Here is a 24,664-nt window from a genome sequence, read left to right as displayed (position 1 = left end):
GTACGAATCCTTGATATCCAGAGACACTACGAATTCCCACTCCTCCAGACCTGAGATCACCGCTCTCAGAGACTCCATCTTGAATTTGTACACTCGTAAGTACGGGTTCAACGACTTGAGATTCAGAATTAGTCTTACCGAACCGTTCGGTTTCGGTACTACAAACAAGTTGGAATAATACAACAGTGAGGTCAGTCATATAAACAGCGCTAATTAGATCAGGGGCAGGCATCAACTTGTTGTCTGTGTTATGCTAAGGAACTACAAATGCCAGCATGCCAGGAGAGAGACAGGTTACTAGACAATCACCCTCCTTCATGATCAATTTTCTTTAGATATGGTTGTTTTCTGGCCCCAGGTACAGCTCCATGAACCACAATGTAACAAACACATACCTCTCAACATGACCCTCTCCATGAAGGACAGAATGCTCGGCTCCTGGACTTCCCTCATAATTTTTGATTGCCATTACCTACGCTGAAACACCTTTTAAACTGTTCAAAACAGGTGCCAGCAATTATAAATTAAGAGAAACCTCTAGACCAGGCATTCCCAACCGCGGTCCTCAAGGCACACCAACAGTGCAGGTTTTAGTGATATCCAGGCTTCAGCACAGATGGTTAAATCAAAATAACTGAGGTACTAATTAAGTCACCTGTGTTCAAGCCTGGATATCACTAAAACCAGGACTGTTAGTGTGCCTTGAGGACTGAGGTTGGGAAACACTGCTCTAGACGCACAGCATTCTGTCACTCCTGGAGAGGGTCGTATTGGGAGATATCCAAATGTTCTAAAGAAGACAGGTGGAGGTGTTGCCTACAGCAACAAATCAGCTTCTACCTTTCATTTTACGGAATACATGTGATAAATTATAGCTAAAATCTAATTGGTTGCTATGGGCAACATCTCCCCTTGTCCTCCTCAAAAGATTTGATACATCTCCCCCTATAGTGACTGTGCCCAGCAGCAGCATCCAGTCCACGTGTCTCCAGCTGCCTTCCGGGAAACCCCTTCCGCGGACTACATCTCCCGGCAGCCACCGCGGACCGACCGCATGCGCCTTTCTCCCTCTCTGACGTCACATGCCTCTGGGAAGTGTAGTTCTTCTTCTCCGCTCACTGGAACCAGCGCTGCCTGCGGCGGGTGAGAGGGACTACATTTCCCGGCAGCCCGGCGCTCGGGGGGTCGGAGGCCGCAGCTCCGGCTAATGATCTCTAGCAGGGCATAGTCACGTGTGGCTTCCGTTGATCTGTTTTCCTGGGCACAGTGCGGGTCTCCCCGTCCCTCGGCTCCCCCCATCCGGGTTCTTTTTGTCCCCAATTCCGCTTCTTTCTTTTTTTAATTTATTTTTTGTTTTGTTTTTCTCTTCTTTTGGATTCACAACGAGCCGGCCGCCCTCCCATCCCTGTGTGTCCTCCCCGCCGGGTCACACCACCTTCCTCTTGGGTGTATGAAAGCATGAGCGATAACGATGACATCGAGGTGGAAAGCGACGTGAGTGGCCATCCTTCCCGTGCTGCGTGTTCCCCGCCTGGCTGTCCTGGGCGCTGCTGCCCATGTATTGTGGCCCTGATGGGCATGGCAGGGAGGGAGATAAAGGGTTACGGTAGGGGAGCCCAGGGGGGAGAGATGTCTAACCAAAACTACAGAGATCAGATTGTCTGGTTTCTCAGAACTTGCACCAAATGCCTTATTGTGTGTATATGTATGTATGTATGTATATATATATATATATATATATATATATATATATATATATATATATATATATATATAATTTTGCAGTCAAGATCCCACCAGACGGAATCCCGGCAGTTGGAATACCGACACCGGGATCCCGACACCCATAGAGGGAGAATAAATTAGTGTGCCGAGCGTAGCAAGCCCGCAAGGGGCTGCGTTGCGCTCGCCCCCCTGTCGGGATTGTGCCGGTTGGGATCCTGGTGTCAGTATTCCGACCGCCGGTAATACGTACTGATCTCTATCTATCTATCTATCTATCTATCTATCTATCTATCTATCTATCTATCTATGTATATATATATATATATGTATGTGTGTGTGTGTGTGTGTGTGTGTGTATATATATATATATATATATATATATATATATATATATATATATATATACACACACACCATACATACTGGAGAGAGAATGATCAGTGAGTATACAAGGTTCAAAACATGGGGGTACACTAACATAACTTAACTTTTAGTAAATATACCTATATATATGTCCCCCATGTTCTGACTCCTTACCCAAGGTTACATAAGAGAGACCTGCGAGTCACACAGGCCATTCTATAGTATAGTGATTGTTATTGTCAGACAGGTACATTTGTTTCTTTTAAAAAAAATTAAGATATCTGTTAATATCTTTAAAGGGCTAATGGATATCATTCAAGCATAAAGGCCTGGCATGTATTGAGTTCAGTATAAGTATAGTTAAAATAAGCTTTTAGATTGGATCATGAGAGTAGCAGATTTGATATAAATATTGTTTATTGTTATATCTTAGGGGGGGGGGATTTAATTGCAGGGGAAGGGTGCGAGTTGCCGCTGCCTTTAAATGCCGACAGCAGCACTGCGCCTTGCATCCTTCACCCGGCCAAATCAGAAATGCTACACACAGATTCTTGGTCCGTTTTTAGTAGGTTGCCGGAGAATGATGTGTTGGTGGCTCTCCTTCCTGTATATAGGGGCTCCACTTATTACTATTGTATAGCGCACACATTCCTCCATTCACACCCTAACACATGTACACACACATGCTAGGGTGCATTTTTTGTTGGTAGTATATTGTTGGAGTGTGGGATTAAACCAAAATATCTGGAGGAAAACCGAACATCGGGAGAGTATACTAACTCCACAGAGGGCCGTGGTGGGAATTGAACTCAAGACCTCAGTTCTGTGAGGCAGTAATGCTAATCATTACATCAGATATTAATTTCATGCATATTCCTGTAAGCATTCATTTTATTTCATGCAGTAGAGACCTATATATATATATATATATATATATATATATATATATATATATATATATATATATATATATATATATATATATATATATTTATGTGTAGCGAAATCAAAGTGTTCATGAATTGCAGAATGATTTTTATTTGTATGCTCTTACTAATCCTGTTCTTGGTGGTTTATTACAATGTGTTGTGTAAATGTGTATTTTTATCTGATGCGCGTCTGTGTTTTGCCTTAAGGTAGCTATGAAATGATGGTGTTCAGGCCGTTATATAGGATTGAAGAAAATGAATAATATCAGAAATCCTGATACTTGTTACATTAGGGCAAATGTCACGTTTAGTTTGTTATATGAGCTCTTGGCGTTGCCAAAATGGTTTTCGGTTCCAAGACTTACTACATTAAGACAGATGTCCCGTTTATATTGCCTGTCCGTTACCTTATTGGTGTTGTCACATTTAGTTACAGCTATATCGGGAGCCTGGGATGTTCTGCGCATGTACTGTCAGCAGACCACACGTGTGCGGCGGCCATTATTGAGGAGGGTTCCGTATGGGGGCTGCTGCTTCTGTCGGCTTTTAAGTGAACGCAGAAGATCCCTCCGTAGTACATTTTGAGGGATCCTTAGTAATTGCAGGTATCCCCAGAAAACACTTTCTTTCAGGGAATATTCAGCTAATATTTTTTGATATAATGAATAATAATATTGACTCACACCTCTATGGGGTACCAGGAAAAACATGAATGTGCTGTTGCAGAATGACAGATCATGTCCATTGCTCCCGATTACGTCTTTGACCTTCTCTCCCGTCTCACTCCCGCCTGCCCTATTTGCTCCACAAGATTTAGCGTGTGCTGCTCCCTGTCAGACTTCTCCACCTCTACAAAACTTCAAACAGGCTCTTGAGACCCATTTCTTAATCAAACCCAGCCATCCTCTCATCCTCACCCTCTGTTCAATGCTCACTGTCTACCCCATCTGTGTAACCCCGGCCTGTCTGCCCCTCTCCCTTAGAATGTAAGCTCTCACAAGCAGGGTCCTCTCCCCTCCTGCTTTTCCTTCTCTTAAACCAGGCATGTCCAAACTGCGGCCCTCCAGCTGTTGAGAAACTACACATCCCAGCATGCCCTTACACAGCTTTAGCATTATCTGACAGCAAAACTGTGGCAGGGAATGCTGGGATATGTAGTTTCACAACAGCTGGAGGGCCGCAGTTTGGACATGCCTGTCTTAAACTATCATCTACTCCAGGCCTGGCCAACCTATGGCCCTCCAGCTGTTGTGAAACTACACATCCCAGTATTCCCTGCCATAGTTTTAGCGTCCTCTAATAGTAAAACTGTGGCAGGGCATGCTGGGACTTGTGGCTCTCCAGCTGTTGTGCTACTACATGTTGGCCAGGCCTGATTCATACTACTTATACAGCGACTAACCCTTGGTTGCTGTCATCCTGCTGCTTATTTGAGTGTTATGACCGCTGATGCAGAAATATTTTATAGACCAGGTACTTGTCCAGCGTTGTCTTGTACTGTATGTCAGGTTTTTTTTTTGTTTTTCTCTAACGTCCTAAGTGGATGCTGGGACTCCGTAAGGACCATGGGGAATAGCGGCTCCGCAGGAGACAGGGCACAAAATAAAAGCTTGAGATATCAGGTGGTGTGCACTGGCTCCTCCCCCTATGACCCTCCTCCAAGCCAGTTAGATTTTTGTGCCCGGCCGAGAAGGGTGCAAACTAGGTAGCTCTCCAGAGCTGCTTAGAATAAAAGTTTAGTTAGGTTTTTTTATTTTCAGTGAGTCCTGCTGGCAACAGGCTCACTGCATCGTGGGACTAAGGGGAGAAGAAGCGAACTCACCTGAGTGCAGAGTGGATTGGGCTTCTTAGGCTACTGGACGTTAGCTCCAGAGGGACGATCACAGGTTCAGCCTGGATGGGTCACCGGAGCCGCGCCGCCGTCCCCCTTACAGAGCCAGAAGAGACGAAGGTCCGGTGAAAGCGGCGGCAGAAGACATCCTGTCTTCAAGACTAAGGTAGCGCACAGCACCGCAGCTGTGCGCCATTGCTCTCAGCACACTTCACACTCCGGTCACTGAGGGTGCAGGGCGCTGGGGGGGAGCGCCCTGAGACGCAATATAACACACATATACCTTAGCTGGCAAAAGGAATACATCACATATAGCTCCAGGGCTATATGGATGTATTTTTCCCCCTGCCATTTTACACAAAAAAGCGGGAGTTAAGGACGTCGTGAAGGGGCGGGGCCTATCTCCTCAGCACACTGGCGCCATTATTCCCTCACAGCTCCGCTGGAAGGACGGCTCCCTGATTCTCCCCTGCAGTACTGCATCTGATTCAGGGTAAAAAAGAGAAGGGGGGGCATTTTGGCAGCAAATAACTAGATTAACAGCAGCTATAAGGGATTAACACTTATATAAGGATATCCCTGTATATATATATATAGCGCTGGGTGTGTGCTGGCAGACTCTCCCTCTGTCTCTCCAAAGGGCTAAGTGGGGTCCTGTCCTCTATCAGAGCATTCCCGGTGTGTGTGCTGTGTGTCGGTACGCGTTTGTCGACATGTATGAGGAGGAAAATGAGGTGGAGGCGGAGCAGTTGCCTGTGTTAGTGATGTCACCCCCTAGGGAGTCGACACCTGACTGGATGATTGTGTTTAAGCAATTAAGTGATAATGTCAGCAATTTACAAAAAACTGTTGACGACATGAGAAAGCCGGCAAATCAATTAGTGCCTGTTCAGGCGTCTCAGACACCCTCAGGGGCCCTAAAACGGCCGCTACCTCAGTGGGTCGACACGGATCCAGATACTGAATCTAGTGTCGACGGTGACGAGACAAACGTAATGTCCAGTAGGGCCACACGTTACATGATCACGGCAATGAAAGAGGCATTGAACCTTTCTGACACTACAAATACCTCAAAGGCGGGTATTATGTGGGGTGTGAAAAAACTGCCAATAGTTTTTCCTGAGTCTGAGGAAATAAATGAGGTGTGTGATAAAGCGTGGGTTTCCCCCGATAAAAAACAGCTAATTTCTAATAAGTTATTAGCACTATACCCTTTCCCGCCAGAGGTTAGGGCACGGTGGGAAACACCCCCTAGGGTAGATAAGGCGCTCACACGTTTATCTAAACAAGTAGCGTTACCGTCCCCTGATACGGCCACCCTCAAAGAACCAGCTGATAGGAGGCTGGAAAATATCCTGAAAAGTATATACACACATACTGGTGTTATACTGCGACCAGCAATCGCATCAACCTGGGTGTGCAGTGCTGGAGTCGCATGGGCGGATTCCCTGACTGAGAATATTGATACCCTGGATAGGGACAATATTCTGTTAACTATAGAACATTTAAAGGATGCATTGCTATATATGCGTGATGCGCAGAGGGATATTTGTACCCTGGCATCAAGAGTAAGCGCAATGTCCATCTCTGCCAGAAGAGCATTATGGACCAGACAGTGGTCAGGGGACGCAGATTCCAAACGGCACATGGAAGTATTGCCGTATAAGGGGGAGGAGTTATTTGGGGCTGGTCTAACAGACCTGGTGGCCACGGCAACGGCTGGAAAATCCACCTTTTTACCCCAGGTTACTTCACATCAACAGAAAAAGACAGTCTTTTCAAACTCAGTCCTTTCGTTCCCATAAGTACAAGCGAGCAAAAGGTCACTCTTTTCTGCCCAAGGGCAGAGGAAGAGGAAAAAGGCAGCACCATGCAGCCGCTTCCCAGGAGCAGAAGCCCTCCCCTGCTTCTGCCAAGTCTTCAGCATGACGCTGGGGCTTTACAAGCAGACTCAGACACGGTGGGGGCCCGTCTCAAGTATTTCAACGCGCAGTGGGCTCACTCGCAAGTGGATCCCTGGATTCCACAGGTAGTATCACAGGGGTACAAACTGGAATTCGAGGCGTTTCCTCCTCATCGGTTCCTGAAGTCTGCTTTACCAAAGTCTCCCTCCGACAGGGAGGCAGTTCTGGAAGCCATTCACAAGCTGTACTCCCAGCAGGTGATAATCAAGGTACCCCTCCTACAACAGGGGAAGGGGTATTATTCCACACTATTTGTGGTACCGAAGCCGGACGGCTCGGTGAGACCAATATTAAATCTAAAATCTTTGAACACTTACATAAAAAGGTTCAAATTCAAGATGGAGTCACTCAGAGCGGTGATAGCGAACCTGGAAGAGGGGGACTATATGGTGTCGCTGGACATCAAGGATGCTTATCTCCACGTCCCAATATATCCTTCTCACCAAGGGTACCTCAGGTTTGTAGTACAAAACTGTCATTATCAGTTTCAGACGCTGCCGTTTGGATTGTCCACTGCGCCTCGGGTCTTTACCAAGGTAATGGCCGAAATGATGATTCTTCTACGAAGAAAAGGCATCTTAATTATCCCTTACTTGGACGATCTCCTGATAAGGGCAAGAACCAAGGAACAGTTAGAAGTCGGAGTGGCACTATCTCAGGTAGTGCTAAGTCAGCACGGATGGATTCTAAATATTCCAAAATCGCAGCTGATTCCAACGACACGTCTACTGTTCTTAGGAATGATTCTGGACACAGTCCAGAAGAAGGTGTTTCTCCCGGAGGAGAAGGCCAGGGAGTTATCCGAGCTAGTCAGGAACCTCCTAAAACCAGGACAGGTCTCAGTGCATCAGTGCACAAGGGTCCTGGGAAAAATGGTGGCTTCTTACGAAGCGATTCCATTCGTAAGATTCCATGCAAGAACTTTTCAGTGGGATCTACTGGGAAAATGGTCCGGATCGCATCTTCAGATGCATCAACGGATAACCCTGTCGCCAAGGACAAGGGTGTCTCTCCTGTGGTGGCTTCAGAGGGCTCATCTACTAGAGGGCCGCAGATTTGGCATTCAGGATTGGATCCTGGTAACCACGGATGCCAGCCTGAGAGGCTGGGGAGCAGTCACACAGGGAAGGAATTTCCAGGGCTTGTGGTCAAGCATGGAAACATCTCTTCATATAAACATTCTAGAACTAAGGGCCATTTACAATGCCTTAATTCAAGCAAAACCTCTGCTTCAGGGTCAGGCGGTGTTGATCCAGTCGGACAACATCACGTCAGTCGCCCACATAAACAGACAGGGCGGCACGAGAAGCAGGAGGGCAATGGCAGAAACTGCAAGGATTCTTCGCTGGACGGAAAATCATGTGATAGCACTGTCAGCAGTGTTCATTCCGGGAGTGGACAACTGGGAAGCAGACTTCCTCAGCAGACACGACCTTCACCCGGGAGAGTGGGGACTTCACCCAGAAGTCTTCCACCAAATTGTAAACCGTTGGGAAAGACCAAAGGTGGACATGATGGCGTCACGTCTAAACAAAAAACTGGACAGATATTGCGCCAGGTCAAGGGACCCTCAGGCAATAGCAGTGGACGCTCTGGTAACGCCGTGGGTGTACCAGTCAGTGTATGTATTCCCTCCTCTGCCCCTCATACCGAAAGTATTGAGAATCATAAGAAGGAGAGGAGTAAGAACTATACTCGTGGTTCCGGATTGGCCAAGAAGGTCTTGGTACCCGGAACTTCAAGAGATGCTCACGGACGAACCGTGGCCTCTACCTCTAAGACAGGACCTGCTACTGCAGGGGCCTTGTCTGTTCCAAGACTTACCGCGGCTGCGTTTGACGGCATGGCGGTTGAACGCCGGATCCTGAAGGACAAGGGCATTCCAGAAGAAGTCATCCCTACTCTGGTAAAAGCCAGAAAGGAAGTAACCGCAAAACATTATCACCGCATTTGGCGTAAATATGTTGCGTGGTGTGAGGCCAAGAAGGCCCCTACACAGCAAACAGGACTGTCTATGGGCCTAAAATTAGGGTCCATTAAGGTTCAAATTTCGGCCCTGTCGATATTCTTCCAGAAAGAACTGGCTTCAGTACCTGAAGTTCAGACATTTGTGAAAGGGGTGCTGCACATACAGCCTCCTTTTGTGCCTCCAGTGGCACCTTGGGATCTCAATGTTGTGTTGAGATTTCTAAAATCACACTGGTTTGAACCATTGTCTACGGTAGATTTAAAATATCTCACGTGGAAGGTGTCGATGCTGTTGGCCTTGGCTTCAGCTAGGCGTGTGTCAGAATTGGCGGCTTTATCATGTAAAAGCCCTTACCTAAATTTTCATTCTGACAGGGCGGAATTGAGGACTCGTCCTCAATTTCTACCTAAGGTGGTTTCTGCATTTCACATGAACCAACCTATTGTGGTACCTGCGGCTACTAGGGACTTAGAGGACTCTAAGTTGCTGGACGTTGTCAGGGCCTTGAAAATATGTTTCCAGGACGGCTGGAGTCAGGAAAACTGACTCGCTGTTTATCCTGTATGCACCCAACAAGCTGGGTGCTCCTGCTTCAAAGCAGACGATTGCTCGTTGGATTTGTAGTACAATTCAGCTTGCACATTCTGTGGCAGGATTGCCACAGCCAAAATCAGTAAAAGCCCATTCCACAAGGAAAGTGGGCTCATCTTGGGCGGCTGCCCGAGGGGTCTCGGCTTTACAACTTTGCCGAGCAGCTACTTGGTCAGGGGCAAACACGTTTGCTAAATTCTACAAATTTGATACCCTGGCTGAGGAGGACCTGGAGTTCTCTCATTCGGTGCTGCAGAGTCATCCGCACTCTCCCGCCCGTTTGGGAGCTTTGGTATAATCCCCATGGTCCTTACGGAGTCCCAGCATCCACTTAGGACGTTAGAGAAAATAAGATTTTACTTACCGATAAATCTATTTCTCGTAGTCCGTAGTGGATGCTGGGCGCCCATCCCAAGTGCGGATTGTCTGCAATACTTGTACATAGTTATTGTTACAAAAAATTCGGGTTATTATTGTTGAGCCATCTTTTCAGAGGCTACTTTAAATTTATCATACTGTTAACTGGGTTCAGATCACGAGTTGTACGGTGTGATTGGTGTGGCTGGTATGAGTCTTACCCGGGATTCAATATCCTTCCTTATTATGTACGCTCGTCCGGGCACAGTATCCTAACTGAGGCTTGGAGGAGGGTCATAGGGGGAGGAGCCAGTGCACACCACCTGATATCTCAAGCTTTTATTTTGTGCCCTGTCTCCTGCGGAGCCGCTATTCCCCATGGTCCTTACGGAGTCCCAGCATCCACTACGGACTACGAGAAATAGATTTATCGGTAAGTAAAATCTTATTTTTTTTGTTGCTCATTTGTTTATGTACTTTATTGGGCACTGCGGACCCTTGTGGCACCGTATAAGTAATACCCCTTTTCCACTAGCTCAAAAAACACTGGTAAATGCACGGGAGCGTGCATTTACCCGTGTTTTTTGCCAGTGGAAAAGGGTCCCCCCCCCCCGCAAAAAACCGGATCAAGTGACTTGTGATTCCTACCCGGCGATCTACCTGGGTAGGACACGGGAATGATCCGGGTAGGGTTGTAGTGTAAACGGGAGCCGTGTCGATGCGACACGGCTCCCGTTTACACTGTATGGAAGGGTGGCGCTGTGAGATCATGTGATCTCCCAGCGCCGCCCCTGCCGCGTCACCAACCCGGCAATATGCCGGGTTGGTGACTGCTAATGGGAAAAGGGCTGAGTACGGGTCGCAGCTGGGCAGCTCCAGTGTCAGGCTCCCGGCTGCGACCCGTGCTCGTAGGTGGAAAAGGGCTATAAAGAATAATAGTAATGATAATCACATTCCAATGAATTCCCACCCCCATTGAGCAGCTCTGAGATTTGTTCACTCTGAGGTCAATGTTCACCTCTGCAGTCATCATACAGTGAACCTATATGTGTCCAAATTTGTTCATTCTTAATTTACTATACATAGATGTTTTCTGTTACGTTTTCAGTCTCCTGGCAAAATGGACGGGGGAAATTCATTTAGCGGTAGGTCTTACGCTGGCTTTGAGCATCTAGTTTAGGAGCCCAGAGCTATTCAATTACTGCCTGCAATAAGCACAGAGGGTGCACTTATTGCGGCTTAGTGAAATTCCATAGGGGGTCTGGTTCTGATATGTAAGGTACTGCACAGATGCAGGGAACGCAGCTGTGCAGTTCTGTAAACATGAAATGTAAGTGCAGCAGGAGGCATCTGTAAGAGTTGGATATCTCCTGTATGCATCTGTGATCCGAGTGCTGACCCTGAGGGCACATCAGCAAATCACCATCATGACCATCGGCTGCAACTCATGGTGGTAGCAGACCTGGTCAGTCTGCTGAAGCTTATGCAGACTGACCGTCTGAATTAGACAGCCGGGTCCAGGAAGAAGCAGTCCCTGGGACCAGCACGCCTACAGAATTTGGGCAACACACTCCTGTTCTGAAGAACGATGCCGGTGACTGCTCCCCACTCCGTCCGCCAATAAGCTGCAGCAGGACAATGAATGCTGCAGGGGAGCTGCTAGCGATATCACAGGCCCCAACGCATCGGATTGGGCGTGAACCATCAGGCCCAGAGTTGGGAGAGTGCAGTGGTTTTCTCTTACCCTTGGAAAAAGAGAGATTCCCTGCAAAGCGTGTTCTTTCTGGGTTAAAAATAATCCGTGCCATAGATTTAGCATTTACATTGCCAGAAGTCCATCACGGTCAGTGACCACAGACAACTGTTTCTGTAAGGTAAGAGTAGCCTGGTTTATATACAGGGTATGATCAGTTGTTCCGTAAGGCCATCTGTTAGCTTACAGGTACAACTTTTTCTATGGGGTCAATTTATTTTGCCAACAGTTGAATAGCGCCGGGAATTAGCTCCCGGCGCTATTCAATTCGGCTCAATGTTAAGTCTGCGAATGCTCGTTCTCCCAGACTTAACAGGTTGATTTGTCAGGAGAACGGGCATCCTCAGACTTAACTGCCCGGCGTGATGCTGATTCCCAACAGAATCGTCATCGCCCCGGCCGCGCACCAGCACTTGTGTCAGGTTTCTACTCGCCGTCCCCCGGGAGATGCGAGAAGAAATCCTGACAATTTTAAGAGTCGCGTGGCGCTGTATTGATTAGCGCTGGGAACTAATTCCCGGCGCTATTCGACTGACGGCAAATTGAATTGGCTGCTATGAGATTGCAGTATGTCGTTGGTCTGTCGCAGCTCATTTTACTGGAATTGCGGCAAACATATGACCTGTTGTATTCTACATTAGAAACCAAGCTCCCCCCCCACCCCTACCTCCATGACTAATGATTCTCTGTGATAGTTTAAGAAAACAGGACATGAGTTTATAATTATTTCCATGTAGCGGGAGATGTAATTTAAGTCCATAATAAACGAAAAGATAAAGAAACAATGGGGTCGATTCTATTCGGCAACTAATGAATAGCGCCGGGAATTAGCTCCCGACGCTATTCAATTCAGCAACTAGTTACGTCGGCGATGGCCCGTTCTCGCCGACAAAACAGGTTGAATTGTCGGGAGAACGGGCATTCTCCGACTTAACTCCCCGGCGCGAGGCTGATTCCCGACAGAATCAGCCTCGCGCCGGCCGCGAGGCAGCACTTTTGTCGGGTTTCTCTTCTCATCCCCCGGGGATGAGAGAAGAATTCCCGACAATTGCAGGTAATTAGTTGCTGAATTGAATAGCGTCGGGAGCTAATTCCCGGCGCTATTCATTAGTTGCCGAATAGTATCGACCCCATTGAGTAAAACATTCAGTGGACACTGCCTTTTATTATATACTAGCTGTTCTACCCGTTCTTTGCACGGGAGTTTCTGATTTTTGCGGTTGTAAATGTAAATCAGTGTTAAAAATTTGGTAAATCTAGAGAGATGTAAATTTGTGACGTCGCAATGTAAGTAAATATTAATCCATGGTTCTTGGCGTTACCCTAGGACAGGGGTGGCCAAACAGTCGGAGGCAAAGAGCCAGAAAAGATCCATAGGCAAGTGTCACAAAGCCACACCCCATTTTTGTGCACACACCTTTCGGTATGATGTTTGTAGGAGTGTGACCTTGTGTCATAACCCTGTTTAGTCATGTTGTACAGTGCCACATGCATATAAAAATGCCAAAATATGGGTGCCACCACAGTGCCAGATAAATATATGCCCCCAGTGCCAGATATGCTCCCACAGTGCCAGATATGCCCCCGATGCAGATACACGTGTCCCCACAGTGCCTCCCACAGTGCCAGATATGCCCACACAGTGACAGATATGCCCCCGATGCAGATACACGTGTCCCCACAGTGCCTCCCACAGTGCCAGATATGCCCCCACAGTGACAGATATGCCCCCGATGCAGATACACGTGTCCCCACAGTGCCTCCCACAGTGCCAGATATGCCCCCACAGTGCCAGATATGCCCCCACAGTGCCAGATATGCCCCCACAGTGCCAGATATGCCCCCACAGTGCCAGATATGCCCCCACAGTGCCAGATATGCCCCCACAGTGCCAGATATGCCCCAGTGCCAGCTACACATGTCCCACACAGTGCCAGATATGCCCCCACAGTGACAGATATGCCCCCGATGCAGATACACGTGTCCCCACAGAGCCTCCCACAGTGCCAGATATGCCCCCACAGTGACAGATATGCCCCGATGCAGATACACGTGTCCCCACAGTGCCTCCCACAGTGCCAGATATGCCCCCACAGTGACAGATATGCCCCCGATGCAGATACACGTGTCCCCACAGTGCCTCCCACAGTGCCAGATGTGCCCACACAGTGCCAGATATGCCCCAGTGCCAGATATGCCCCCAGTGCCAGCTACACATGTCCCACACAGTGCCAGATATGCCCCCACAGTGCCAGATATGCCCCCGATGCAGATACACATGTGCCCACCACAGTGCCAGATATGCCCCCACAGTGCCAGATATGCCCCCGATGCAGATACACGTGTCCCCACAGTGCCTCACACAGTGCCAGATATGCCCACACAGTGCCAGATATCCCCCAGTGCCAGATATGCCCCCAGTGCAGACACACATGCACATACAGTGCCAGAAATGCCCCCAGTGCAGATACGCCCCAGTGCAGGTACACATGCCCCCACAGTGCCAGATATGCCCACAGTGCCTCATATGCCCCCAGTGCAGATACACATGCACCCACAGTGCCTCATATGCCCCCAGTGCAGATACACATGCCCCCACAGTGCCTCATATGCCCCCAGTGCAGATACACATGCCCACACAGTTGCCAGAAATGCCCACACAGTTGCCAGAAATGCCCACACAGTTGCCAGAAATGCTGCCAGAAATGCCCACACAGTTGCCAGAAATGCCCACACAGTTGCCAGAAATGCCCACACAGTGCCAGATATCCCCCAGTGCCAGATATGCCCCCAGTGCAGACACACATGCACATACAGTGCCAGAAATGCCCCCAGTGCAGATACGCCCCAGTGCAGGTACACATGCCCCCACAGTGCCAGATATGCCCACAGTGCCTCATATGCCCCCAGTGCAGATACACATGCCCACACAGTTGCCAGAAATGCCCACACAGTTGCCAGAAATGCCCACACAGTTGCCAGAAATGCCCACACAGTTGCCAGAAATGCTGCCAGAAATGCCCACACAGTTGCCAGAAATGCCCACACAGTGCCAGATATGCCCCAGTGCAGATATGCCCCAGTGCAGGTACACATGCCCCCACAGTGCCAGATATGCCCCCAATGCAGGTACACATGCCCCCACAGTGCCTCATATGCCCCCAGTGCAGGTACACATGCCCCTGCAGTGCCTCATATGCCCCCAGTGCAGGTACACATGCCCCTGCAGTGCCTCATATGCCCCCAGTGCATGTACACATGCCCCCGCAGTGCCTCATATGCCCCCAGTGCAGATACCCATGCCCTTACAGTGCCTCACATGCCCCCACAGTGCAGATACACATGCCCCCAGTGCTGATACATATGCCACCACAGTGCCTCACTCCCCCCCCCCCCCCCCCCCTAAAACAAAACAAAACAATGTGCTGCTTACCGCGCTGCTGTGAGGGGAAGGAGAGCGCAGCGCACGCCTCTCCTACCCCTCCGTCTCCGGCGGCGCTGTGTATCTTCAATTCGGCTCTGGCCCGTGAGCCAATCAGGAGCCTTAGCTGCCGGTCCGCGAGCTCTGATTGACTCACGGGCCGCCGCAGAATTGAAGATACACACTGCCGCTGGAGAGTCTGGTGTGTCGGGCAGCGGTGGCCGGGAGCGCATCGAGCCGCGGGTTGGCCACCGCTGCCCTAGGAGCACCCAGAGCAAATACGGTAAAAATTGACTGGACCATTTTTGTAAATTATTAATTTGTACACACTGGAGGTGCAATCCAAATTTTGTATCCGATTGTCCGTTTAGTCGTTATTGTTCACACAACGCAAGCCACGCATCAGTGATGACGTCATTATTTCAGCCTCTTTTTCATCCCCTCAGGGGAGGGTTATAAAAATTCTAATTACGTTGTTTTCATATTTCCCACCTGATTAATACCTGTGTTAAATTTCAGCTTCATAACAACCACGGAACCCCACGGAACACCTTGCAGGCTTGGTTACTCGCTGCGCTTGCTGCAGGCTCAATTCCCACCCTATGGATATCATGGACACTCACGAGTGGGAATAATCTCCATGTGTGTCGGCATCCCGGCAGTCGGCATTGCCAGCGATCGGGAACCCGGCATTGGCATACTGACTGCAGGGTTCCCGACTGCCGGTCATGTGACCACATCCCTTGCCGCGCTTATGCGAAAAAATTGTCACAGTCCATGACTGCAAATTAGAAATGGGGTTGTCACTAAACGGAGGTTATCGGCGTTCCCCAGCCGCGCTCTATCTTACCTCCGCTGCAAGCCAAGGCGCAGTCTCGTCTGTACGCTTCCCTGACGTCCTACGCCGCCAGCCTCGGCGCTTGGGACTCCGTGGCTGCATCTCTCTGCCAAGTAGCCGTGGCAGTCATCCACGGCCGCATCATGCCAAGGTTCCCAGCCACTCTGTTCCATGGACAGCGCTATGACAGTCTCCAGTCAGCTGATCCTTCTGAGGCCAATCCGGATTCACTTCCGCATCATTTGAGCCGCTCACCCAGTCAGCCTTAAGTACAGGGTAGAAATTCCAAGTCCCAGCACAGGTAGATGGTCAGTGCTTTGAAGTCCTTCAGTCTGTGTAGAGCTCTAGTATCTACAGCTATATTGACTCAGTACTATTCCATCACAGTACTCTCTGACTCTGCCGCTAGTCTTAAAAGGCCATACCACTATCTACAACACAGTGTGTCCTGGTGCTCTTGAAGTGCTAATCCAGTGCATCTAAAGACTGCTTGTATACGATTGCGGCTAGATAAAAACTTTCCTTGCCGTCTCCATCAGCATTCCTCACAAGCTACTCTGCTGGTTCCGTCCGGCTACAGGAAAACCTGCCTTGCTGACTCCGTCCCGTCCAGCATTTGGAAATCCGGCTGTTCTGGTTCCGTCCAGCCCTCCTCCTTTCTGCTTTGCTGCCTATCCCCAGCATCCTGAAAGTCGCCAGTCTTCACGAGACTTTTAACCTTGGTGACATCCCAGCTACCTATTGCACTGGTGGTCCAAACCACCAGTGTTCCAGTTTTTCATAGCTGGTCACCTTCAAACCAGGGCCTCCTGCCAAACCTGCCACATCTGTATGAGCAGATCATATATCAAGCCACCCCAGTTCTGTCCACAGCGCTCAAGACCAGACCCAGTGTCCAGTTCTAGTCTGGGTTCACAAACAACTACAGCCGTGACAAGGGTTTCTCAACTTGCGAGGTGCTGGAAGAATTGCGTAAAGGCGGCTCTATTGTAGTTGCCGGTTAAAGTGCAGGGAATTGTTTTTGCATGGCCTCTAGTAATGGGCAGTACTGAATTATTCTTTAGATGGTGCAAGTGCCATTGGTACCATTTACTTATCGAGGTTGTCATTCCTAAATGTACCAAGTTTAGACCTGTGAAGCTGCTAAACCCAAGCAAAGTATTGGTCGTGCTGCCTAAATGGCAGATTGGGTGGCCAAAAGACGGACTTTTCACTTTTTTCTGGACGGTGTGAGTAGAAATAATGGGTACCTGCAGTATTAATGCCTGTTGGTTGAATAGCTCCCATCAGTTTAGACGGGAACTGCGAGCGATGACCATAAGTTGAATTTCCCCCAAATACTTATTTACAATGGTGCTTCATCCGCTCATGTCATGTACAGATCTACCTGCAACCAGGACTTGCTGCTATGTGGTTCCCACACCATTGTCCTGCTATGATTCGCTGTCTCCTTGCAACTCTTAACTTTAACCAACAATGTTGTATTCAAGTTATCTTATATGTGATACTGTATGTAAATGATAGCTAATTTCTGGTGGATTTAAAAAATAATAATCTATATATGCTACAGTATATATCTGAAATTATAACAGAAAATGTAGCCGTAAAGTTTTTTGTTTGTGAAGTATAAGAACTTCTGTATATTGTTACAACTTGTAGTTGTGGTACGGTTGCAGAGGTTTCCTGATTGCTGCTCGATTGTACTGAATTTACCTGATGGCCTTTACAAAACTGACATAATCCCGGTCAAGGCTGTATACCACTGGTAAAGCTGGGCACCCGCTTATTATTGTCTCATTGTTCTAATGGGCCAATTGTGCAGGTGGTTAGTGTGTGTGGCGATATAACGGTGTATGACGAGAGAACACTATAATTCAGGCATGTCCAAACTGCGGCCCTCCAGCTGTTGAGAAACTACATATCCCAGCATGCCCTGACACAGTTTTGCTGTCAGAGAATGCTAAAGCTGTGTCAGGGCATGCTGGGATGTGTAGTTTCTCAACAGCTGGAGGGCCGCAGTTTGGACATGCCTGCTATAATTATACTGCTCGCTCTCTGCTACAATAGGCATTGTGAAAAAAGGTTTTTGATTACCACTTTAAATGACCATATTTATTTCTGCAAGTAGTCTCCGTAGTCAAAGTGCCAATAAAAAGTAATCTCTTGCTTTCTTCAGGCTGGCAACCTGCGTGTTATACTAGTGTTCACGATAGTCTGTCTTAGCAGCTGCGCCCTGCTAAAACAGCCTGCCGTGGACGTGGCATTTATCCACATTAAGGGGAGAGCTTGGGGGAAGCCCAGCACTCCGTAAGGGCTGGGAACACCCTTATTAATGACACCACACAGCTGGGGCACGCCCCCATTAGGGATGTACAGGGGCCGCATTGACCCCAATGGTGACGCCGGTGGGGCCGTGCCCCCCTCCCCAGCTGGCTGCACTTTTTGAGCATGCTCACACATGGTGCACCCACACCCTTGCACCCTGCCCAAATCCTAGAGGGAACACTCTTTTACTGTGGATTCAGTCACAACAACATGGCGTGCCTGGACACTGCTGCCCTGAGATTCTTTTTCACTCAAAATCTGTTCTTATTTGCACAAATAAAACAGCTGGAAGAAGCAAAACTGCATTGCTAGCGTACGCAGCTGGCGTACACGGACCGCTGGGCGCGCAGCTCTGGCGTGCACGGGCCGCTGGGCGCGCAGCTCTGGCGTGCACGGGCCGCTGGGCGCGCAGCTCTGGCGTGCACGGGCCGCTGGGCGCGCAGCTCTGGCGTGCACGGACCACTGGAAAATTTGCAATTATGATTCTTCCCAAATCACCGAGAAACTTAAAATTGGACTTAATAAATACCTAAGTAATTAGCAGAGTGCAGCAATTTTTTTTAGAGCTTCCAAAAAGGGAATGTGATTGATATGCCAGTGGTAAGAATACCGACCGCGACATCCTGATAGTATACTTACCTTACCCCAATGCCCACCTAACCCTCCCTTCCCGCAGCCTAAACTTAGAACCCCCCTGCAGCCTATAGGGCCCCATACACTAGAACAATATATCTAGAGGCTGAAGTCGGGCCGATTTCCCTTGAACTCTCCCGGGAGTGTTTACATACAATTCCAAATGATTGGGTACAATGAAACTTTTTGGAGCATGCTATACATCACATATAGGATATGTCAAGCGCCTACATATCGCATGGGATGTATAGCATGCATTCACAGGTACCATCAGATACATCTGATGGGCTGGATTAGGGTGCTTCAAACTTCCTACTATAGATCACAAGCGATATATCGCGAGCACAAAAACCACCATTCCATTCCATACAATTCCACTTGATCACGACAAATAATAAGTGCCGCACCAACAACCTGGAGGAGTCGACCCGACGCTCATGGGGCTGCGAATCGGAATGGATGAGATTGGATACACAGCAAAAATGCACAATTTAACCCAATATATAGTCCCGAGTGACCAAATTGAGCTAAAAATTGAGCAAAATTGTTCTAGTGTATGGGGCCCTTAACCCTTTTCCCCCGCGGCTTGCCTTTCCAACAAGCCGTCCAACGCTCGTTCGGTATTCCGGTGCCAGCATTCCGAGCAGTGTTGGGATTCCGGTATCTGTATTTCGACTGCTGGTATCCAACCACCGGGATCCTGACCGGATCCCCCAAAAAGGTTATGTCATTAATTTAATGTCATCCGCATACTGTTATATACTATATTCATCAAGATTATGGCCATTATTCCATGGGTGTATTAGAGTGCACGTTGGCCATTGCGCTCAGTTGAAACGACTTTCAGTATAATCTGTTGCTCTTGGAGTTCTTAACATCTTCTAAACGCTGTGGTTTCCATGCAGGATACAATGTTTTGCGAGCTCTATTCATAACTTAACATAACAAACACTGGTATCATTTACCTTATCTATAGACACGCCATACGTTTATATGAGATAAAAAAATCATTTTTCATTTGCTAAGTAGAACGTAAGTGTGAAAGTCTAAGATTGTAATACAAGGCTGGTATTCAGTGTTCTCCAAAGAAAACCTTGCCAACCAGGTAGCATTAAGAAGTAGCCTGGTGGGAGCAGCGTAAAATACTGAACAATAGTGAGAAATGTTTATATAATTTTTTTTTTTAAGGTTTCTTGCAGAAATGTCCTACTTGCTGGCTGGACACAGACCTAATGATGTCCAACAATGCACTCTCCGTCTTCCTTCTCTGTAATGTTCTCACCGCCCAAATCAGGCCCTGCCTCTTAAAGACAGGGGGGTGATCTCTGATGGGGTGCAGATCTGTGACAGTAACCTCAGCGAAGCGGGGTCACAGATCACCCTCTCATTAGCGATCCTTCCCCTGTCTGTAAGAGGCAGACCCCAATCAACTCCCCTGGAACCAGCGTTGTGGTTATGTGACAGGCACATAGCTCAGCCAGTAGGTTCCCAATGGAGCGCTATTGTGTGAGCTCTGTATTGGTCACATGGACACAATGCTGGTTATGCGTTGCCGGGGGCCTACTCTGGGACTGATTGTTGCTATCAGAATGCCAGGTGTCACAGGTGGAGCACCCGTGAAGTTGATCCAAGAAGAATCCTGATGTTTTACTTCATTATCCACTGTAGTGACTTATGTTGAACTTCTTTGGACTACTGTACATCGGGGTGAACAGAAAGTTATTTCTTCGTTCCATAAAAAAAACAGCTTGACATAATGGGTTGGATGATGTTACTTGTGATTCTGAAAAAGAACTTCCAGTTGTTCTCTACTTGCTGGCCTTTGGGCCCACGTGTTGAGTGCATATTGCGTGGCTTTGCCTTATGCAGCGAAACGCGTCATCAAACCCTTCCTTTCTAAGGAAGTGGCCAGGATCCAGAAGGGTTCTGTGCTCTTCTAGGAGGCAGGGAGGACTCCCAGAAACATTCTATTAGCGTATGCAGCTATGAGTTGTGTAGTTCAGGGAAGCAGTCTACATAGAACCGAGAGCTGGAGGAACTAAACATATTCCTTCATTGTGTCTCTAAATCAGCTGTAAATATATTTGAGTAAGGTGAAAAGATATCGGTCACATAGGGGTCAATTCTATTCGGCAACTAAAGAATAGCGCCGGGAATTAGCTCCCGACGCTATTCAATTCTGCTACTAGTTGCCCGCAATTGTCGGGAATTCTTCTCTCATCCCCGGGGGATGAGAAAAGAAACCCGACAAAAGTGCTGCCTCGCGGCCGGCGCGAGGCTGATTCTGTCGGGAATCAGCCTCGCGCCGGGGAGTTAAGTCGGAGAATGCCCGTTCTCCCGACAATTCAACCTGTTTTGTCGGCGAGAACGGGCCATCGCCGACGTAACTAGTTGCTGAATTGAATAGCGTCGGGAGCTAATTCCCGGCGCTATTCATTAGTTGCCGAATAGAATCGACCCCATAGAGTTGGTCACTAGATATGTCACAAGCGTTGGTAAGGTTTCAGCCCAAGAAAAGATTATGGGTCTGAATTGAGTTTGAGAATCAAGACCTGCCAAGTATCAAAAAATCCCCCCCCCGCCCCTCCAAACTGATTAAACCTGTTAATATATACAACTACAGAGAGAGTTGTCACCAATTAATGGCTTCAGAGAGTGGTCACATTAATGCGGCTTCCATGGTACTGTACATTCCGCCATTACCTATGTAACTAACCAGGAGGAAGATTGGGCGTGGGAAGCCCGTATGAAGGGTTACCGGCAGCTACATCATCTATTATAACAGTTGCCTCCATCACACACCTCCCACTTTGGGGTCGATTCAAGTCAGCGACAGTTGAATAGCGGCGGGAGTTAGCTCCCGTCGCTATTCAATTCAGCTCAAGTTAAGTCTGCGAAGGGCCGTTCTTGCGGACTTAACAGGTTGAATTGTCAGGAGAACGGGCATTCTCCGACTTAACTCCCCGCCACGATGCTGACTCCCGACAGAATCAGCCTCACGCCGGCCGCACGGCAGCACTTTTATCGGATTTCCTCTCTCATCCCCCCGGAATGAGAGAAGAATTCCCAACAATTTTGTCACTTGTCGTTGTATTGAATAGCGCCGGGAGTTAGAACTGTTGCTGAATTGAATCGACCCCTTTGTGTATTTAACATTGGAAAGATTTTCCGAGGACACCTTTCTGCTGTACAGTAAAACCAATTTCACATAGGATAATCAGTCCACGGCGCCATACAGATTAGTTTGTCTTTTGTTTGCCAGGGTATTTATCCACTATAACGAAGTACATCACTAGATAACTGCATTTCTTTTACATTTCTTAGTCTACCTATGTACATTTATTAATGTGTTTATTTTCTGCATTCATTTCCCCCGGTATAGTACAGTATAGTTTCAGTGGGTTGCGGTGTGGTGCCATGTCTGATTTTACTAGTACTAGAAGTAATAATATGCCCCCTGCCCTTATGGAGGTGCCTTGCTGATTACACATGTTCTCTATGGCCCGTGGCTCCCCGCCTCCCGCTGTGCTGCTTTTGTATGCGCAGGGGGTGCAGGATAAATACTCTCAGCGCCAGGTGAATAGATCCATGCACATTGCCATCTGGTTACTGTGTGGGAGAGTTCGAGGGCAGCCCAGCATCTCCATGAGTACTGGGCACGCACCCTAGAGCAGTGGTTCTTAACCTTGTTGGAGGTACTGAACCCCGCAAGTTTCATACGTGCATTCACCGAACCGTTCATACTTGGGGAAAATAAAATGTTTGTTTTGTTTTTTTTTTCAAATTCAAAACTTAAGAGATATATATTTTATTAGTGCACAAAATGAACCATGCATCAGTTGCACATAAAATCACTGTGTACAAAGAACAAAACATGAATGTCACACAAAAACATAACTCAATGGGGTCGATTCAATTCGGCAACTTATGAATAGCGCCGGGAATTAGCTCCAGACACTATTTAATTCAGCTGCTAGTTACCCGCAATTGTCGGGAATTCTTCTCTCATCCCCGGGGATGAGAGAAGAAACCCGACAAAAGTGCTGCCTCGCGGCCGGCGCGAGGCTGATTCTGTCGGGAATCTGCCTCACGCCGGGGAGTTAAGTCGGAGAATGCCCGTTCTCCCGACAATTCAACATGTTTAGTCGGCGAGAACGGGCCATCGCCGACTTAACTGGAGCTGAATTGAATAGCGTCGGGAGCTAATTCCCGGCGCTATTCATAAATGCTGAATTGAATCGACCCCAATGACTATTTACTGCAAATCAATGTGACTTTTGCTGTTGCCTTTTAGAGACATGTTCAGAAATGCGCGACTTCGCGTCGGCAAGTGCCACTCTCATATTTTCGCAACAAAGTGTGTTCCTTTTCTTCGTTTTTATGTGTACCATCCTGAAAAAGGATTGCTTGCAAATATACGTTGTAACAAACGGTATGAGTATCTCAGGGGCTTTCTTGGCAGTAAGAGGGTACGGTATGATTTGGTGACACCAAAACGTTGAGAGCGTTGATGTTCTGAGGAGTTGCTGTTGAACCTGGCTTTGCTGAAGTTCAATGATTTCATCGAGGTACTCATCATTGACATCTGCTGTTGCAACGCTAAACGTGAACGGCTGTCTCACCCATGCTGGATATCACTTTCTGGTGGGGAAGTTTCCGTCGAGAGACTTTGCGAGCTCATCTCAGTGCATGGCAATTGCTTGCTTTAGTTCCCCGGGTACTGAAATGTCTCAGATTCCAAACTCATCTTTGATCTTACTTACACAGTCGTCCAGCAGGGGAAAGTTTGCAAAGTTATCATTCTCTGTTCGTCGTTTCCGTAACGGCAGCTTTTTTTGAAAAGCCTTCAGGTTTTCTCCCGCTTTGATAATGTTGACTCCACCCCCCTGCATCTGTTGATTGAGATGATTGAGAGCATCGAAGATTTCGGCCACGTACGCCAAAATGAGAATGAACTCAGAATTTTCAAAGCAATCTGCATGACAATGTTGGTGCTCTCGCAAAAACAGGGCTAATTCCACACGCATGGCAAAAACATGATTCGGCACCTTTCCCCGGGATAACCACCGAACGTGAGAATGGTACAGAAGTACCTCGAATTCAGAGCCCATTTCATTACACAGCTCTTTGAAGATGCGTTGCTTCAGAACACTCGCACATAGTTTACACATTCCACTACAATTTTTAATACTTCTGCCAGTTTTGGGGGCAAGGTTTTTGTTGCCAACGCATGCCTGTGCAGAACACAGTGCGCAACAATGATGTGGTGTGCAGCGACTTTTACCAGCGCACCAAAACCAGAGTTTCGTCCCAGCATGGCTGGAGCTCCGTCCGAACAAATTGCAGAAACCACATCCCACGAAAGATCGTTGTCTCTGAAGAAGTCAGCCACAAGTTTCTTCACGTCGGCTGCCTTAGTTGTTGTAAGAGGCTTACAAAATAAAAAAAATCTTCCTTTTATCATGTCGTCTTTCACATAGCGCACAAATACAACAAGCTGGCTTAGATTGGAAACATCTGTGGTCTCGTCGAGTCGGAGGCTGAATTTTTGCTGGGTCTGAATTCAGATCTGCAATTACTTGAGCCAAGATGTCATCGCTCGTGTCATCTATTCTGCTGCTGATGGTGTCATTTGAAAGAGGAATTTGGGACAACTTATTTTCAGCAGCTTTTCCCAGCATGATATTCGCCATCTTCAACGCAGCTGGTTTTACGAGTATTTCACCAGTGGTTTTCCCTGCTTTGCGATCAGGTACGCAGCTTCGTATGATGCTGGTTTGTCGATGGGTACAAAGCTGAGAACAGGCAGAGTAGCCCTTTCATCGAATCTGGCTCTCTTCACCTTGAGTTCAGCAAGCGTTGAGTTCTAGTATTTCCCATCTCCATCCAGCTTTAGGAAGTGTTCCTGGTGCTAGACTAGAATCGCTCAACTTGGCATTGCAAATCACGCATTGAGGTTGCTGAC

At 47.9% G+C, this 24,664-nt stretch overlaps 1 protein-coding gene across 2 annotated transcripts in view; it reads left to right on the top strand.

Annotated features, from left to right (window-relative positions):
- Positions 1–1,106: 1,106 nt before the first annotated feature.
- The window catches only part of MAX (MYC associated factor X), a 73,840-nt gene continuing 50,282 nt past the window's right edge, over positions 1,107–24,664 (top strand). The window contains exon 1 of one of the 2 annotated variants that reach the window (XM_063948178.1): positions 1,107–1,494. In XM_063948178.1, coding sequence (XP_063804248.1) covers positions 1,459–1,494 — 36 coding nt within the window. In that variant the 5' untranslated portion in view covers positions 1,107–1,458. The remainder of the gene's footprint in view (positions 1,495–24,664) is intronic. The other variant, XM_063948179.1, reaches the window with a different exon arrangement.

The sequence above is a fragment of the Pseudophryne corroboree genome, chromosome 12, assembly GCF_028390025.1.
Source record: "Pseudophryne corroboree isolate aPseCor3 chromosome 12, aPseCor3.hap2, whole genome shotgun sequence".
NCBI classification, from domain to species: Eukaryota; Metazoa; Chordata; class Amphibia; order Anura; family Myobatrachidae; genus Pseudophryne; species Pseudophryne corroboree.
The sequence above is the reverse complement of the archived record's forward strand: the minus strand, read 5'-3'. Positions and strand labels throughout refer to the sequence as shown.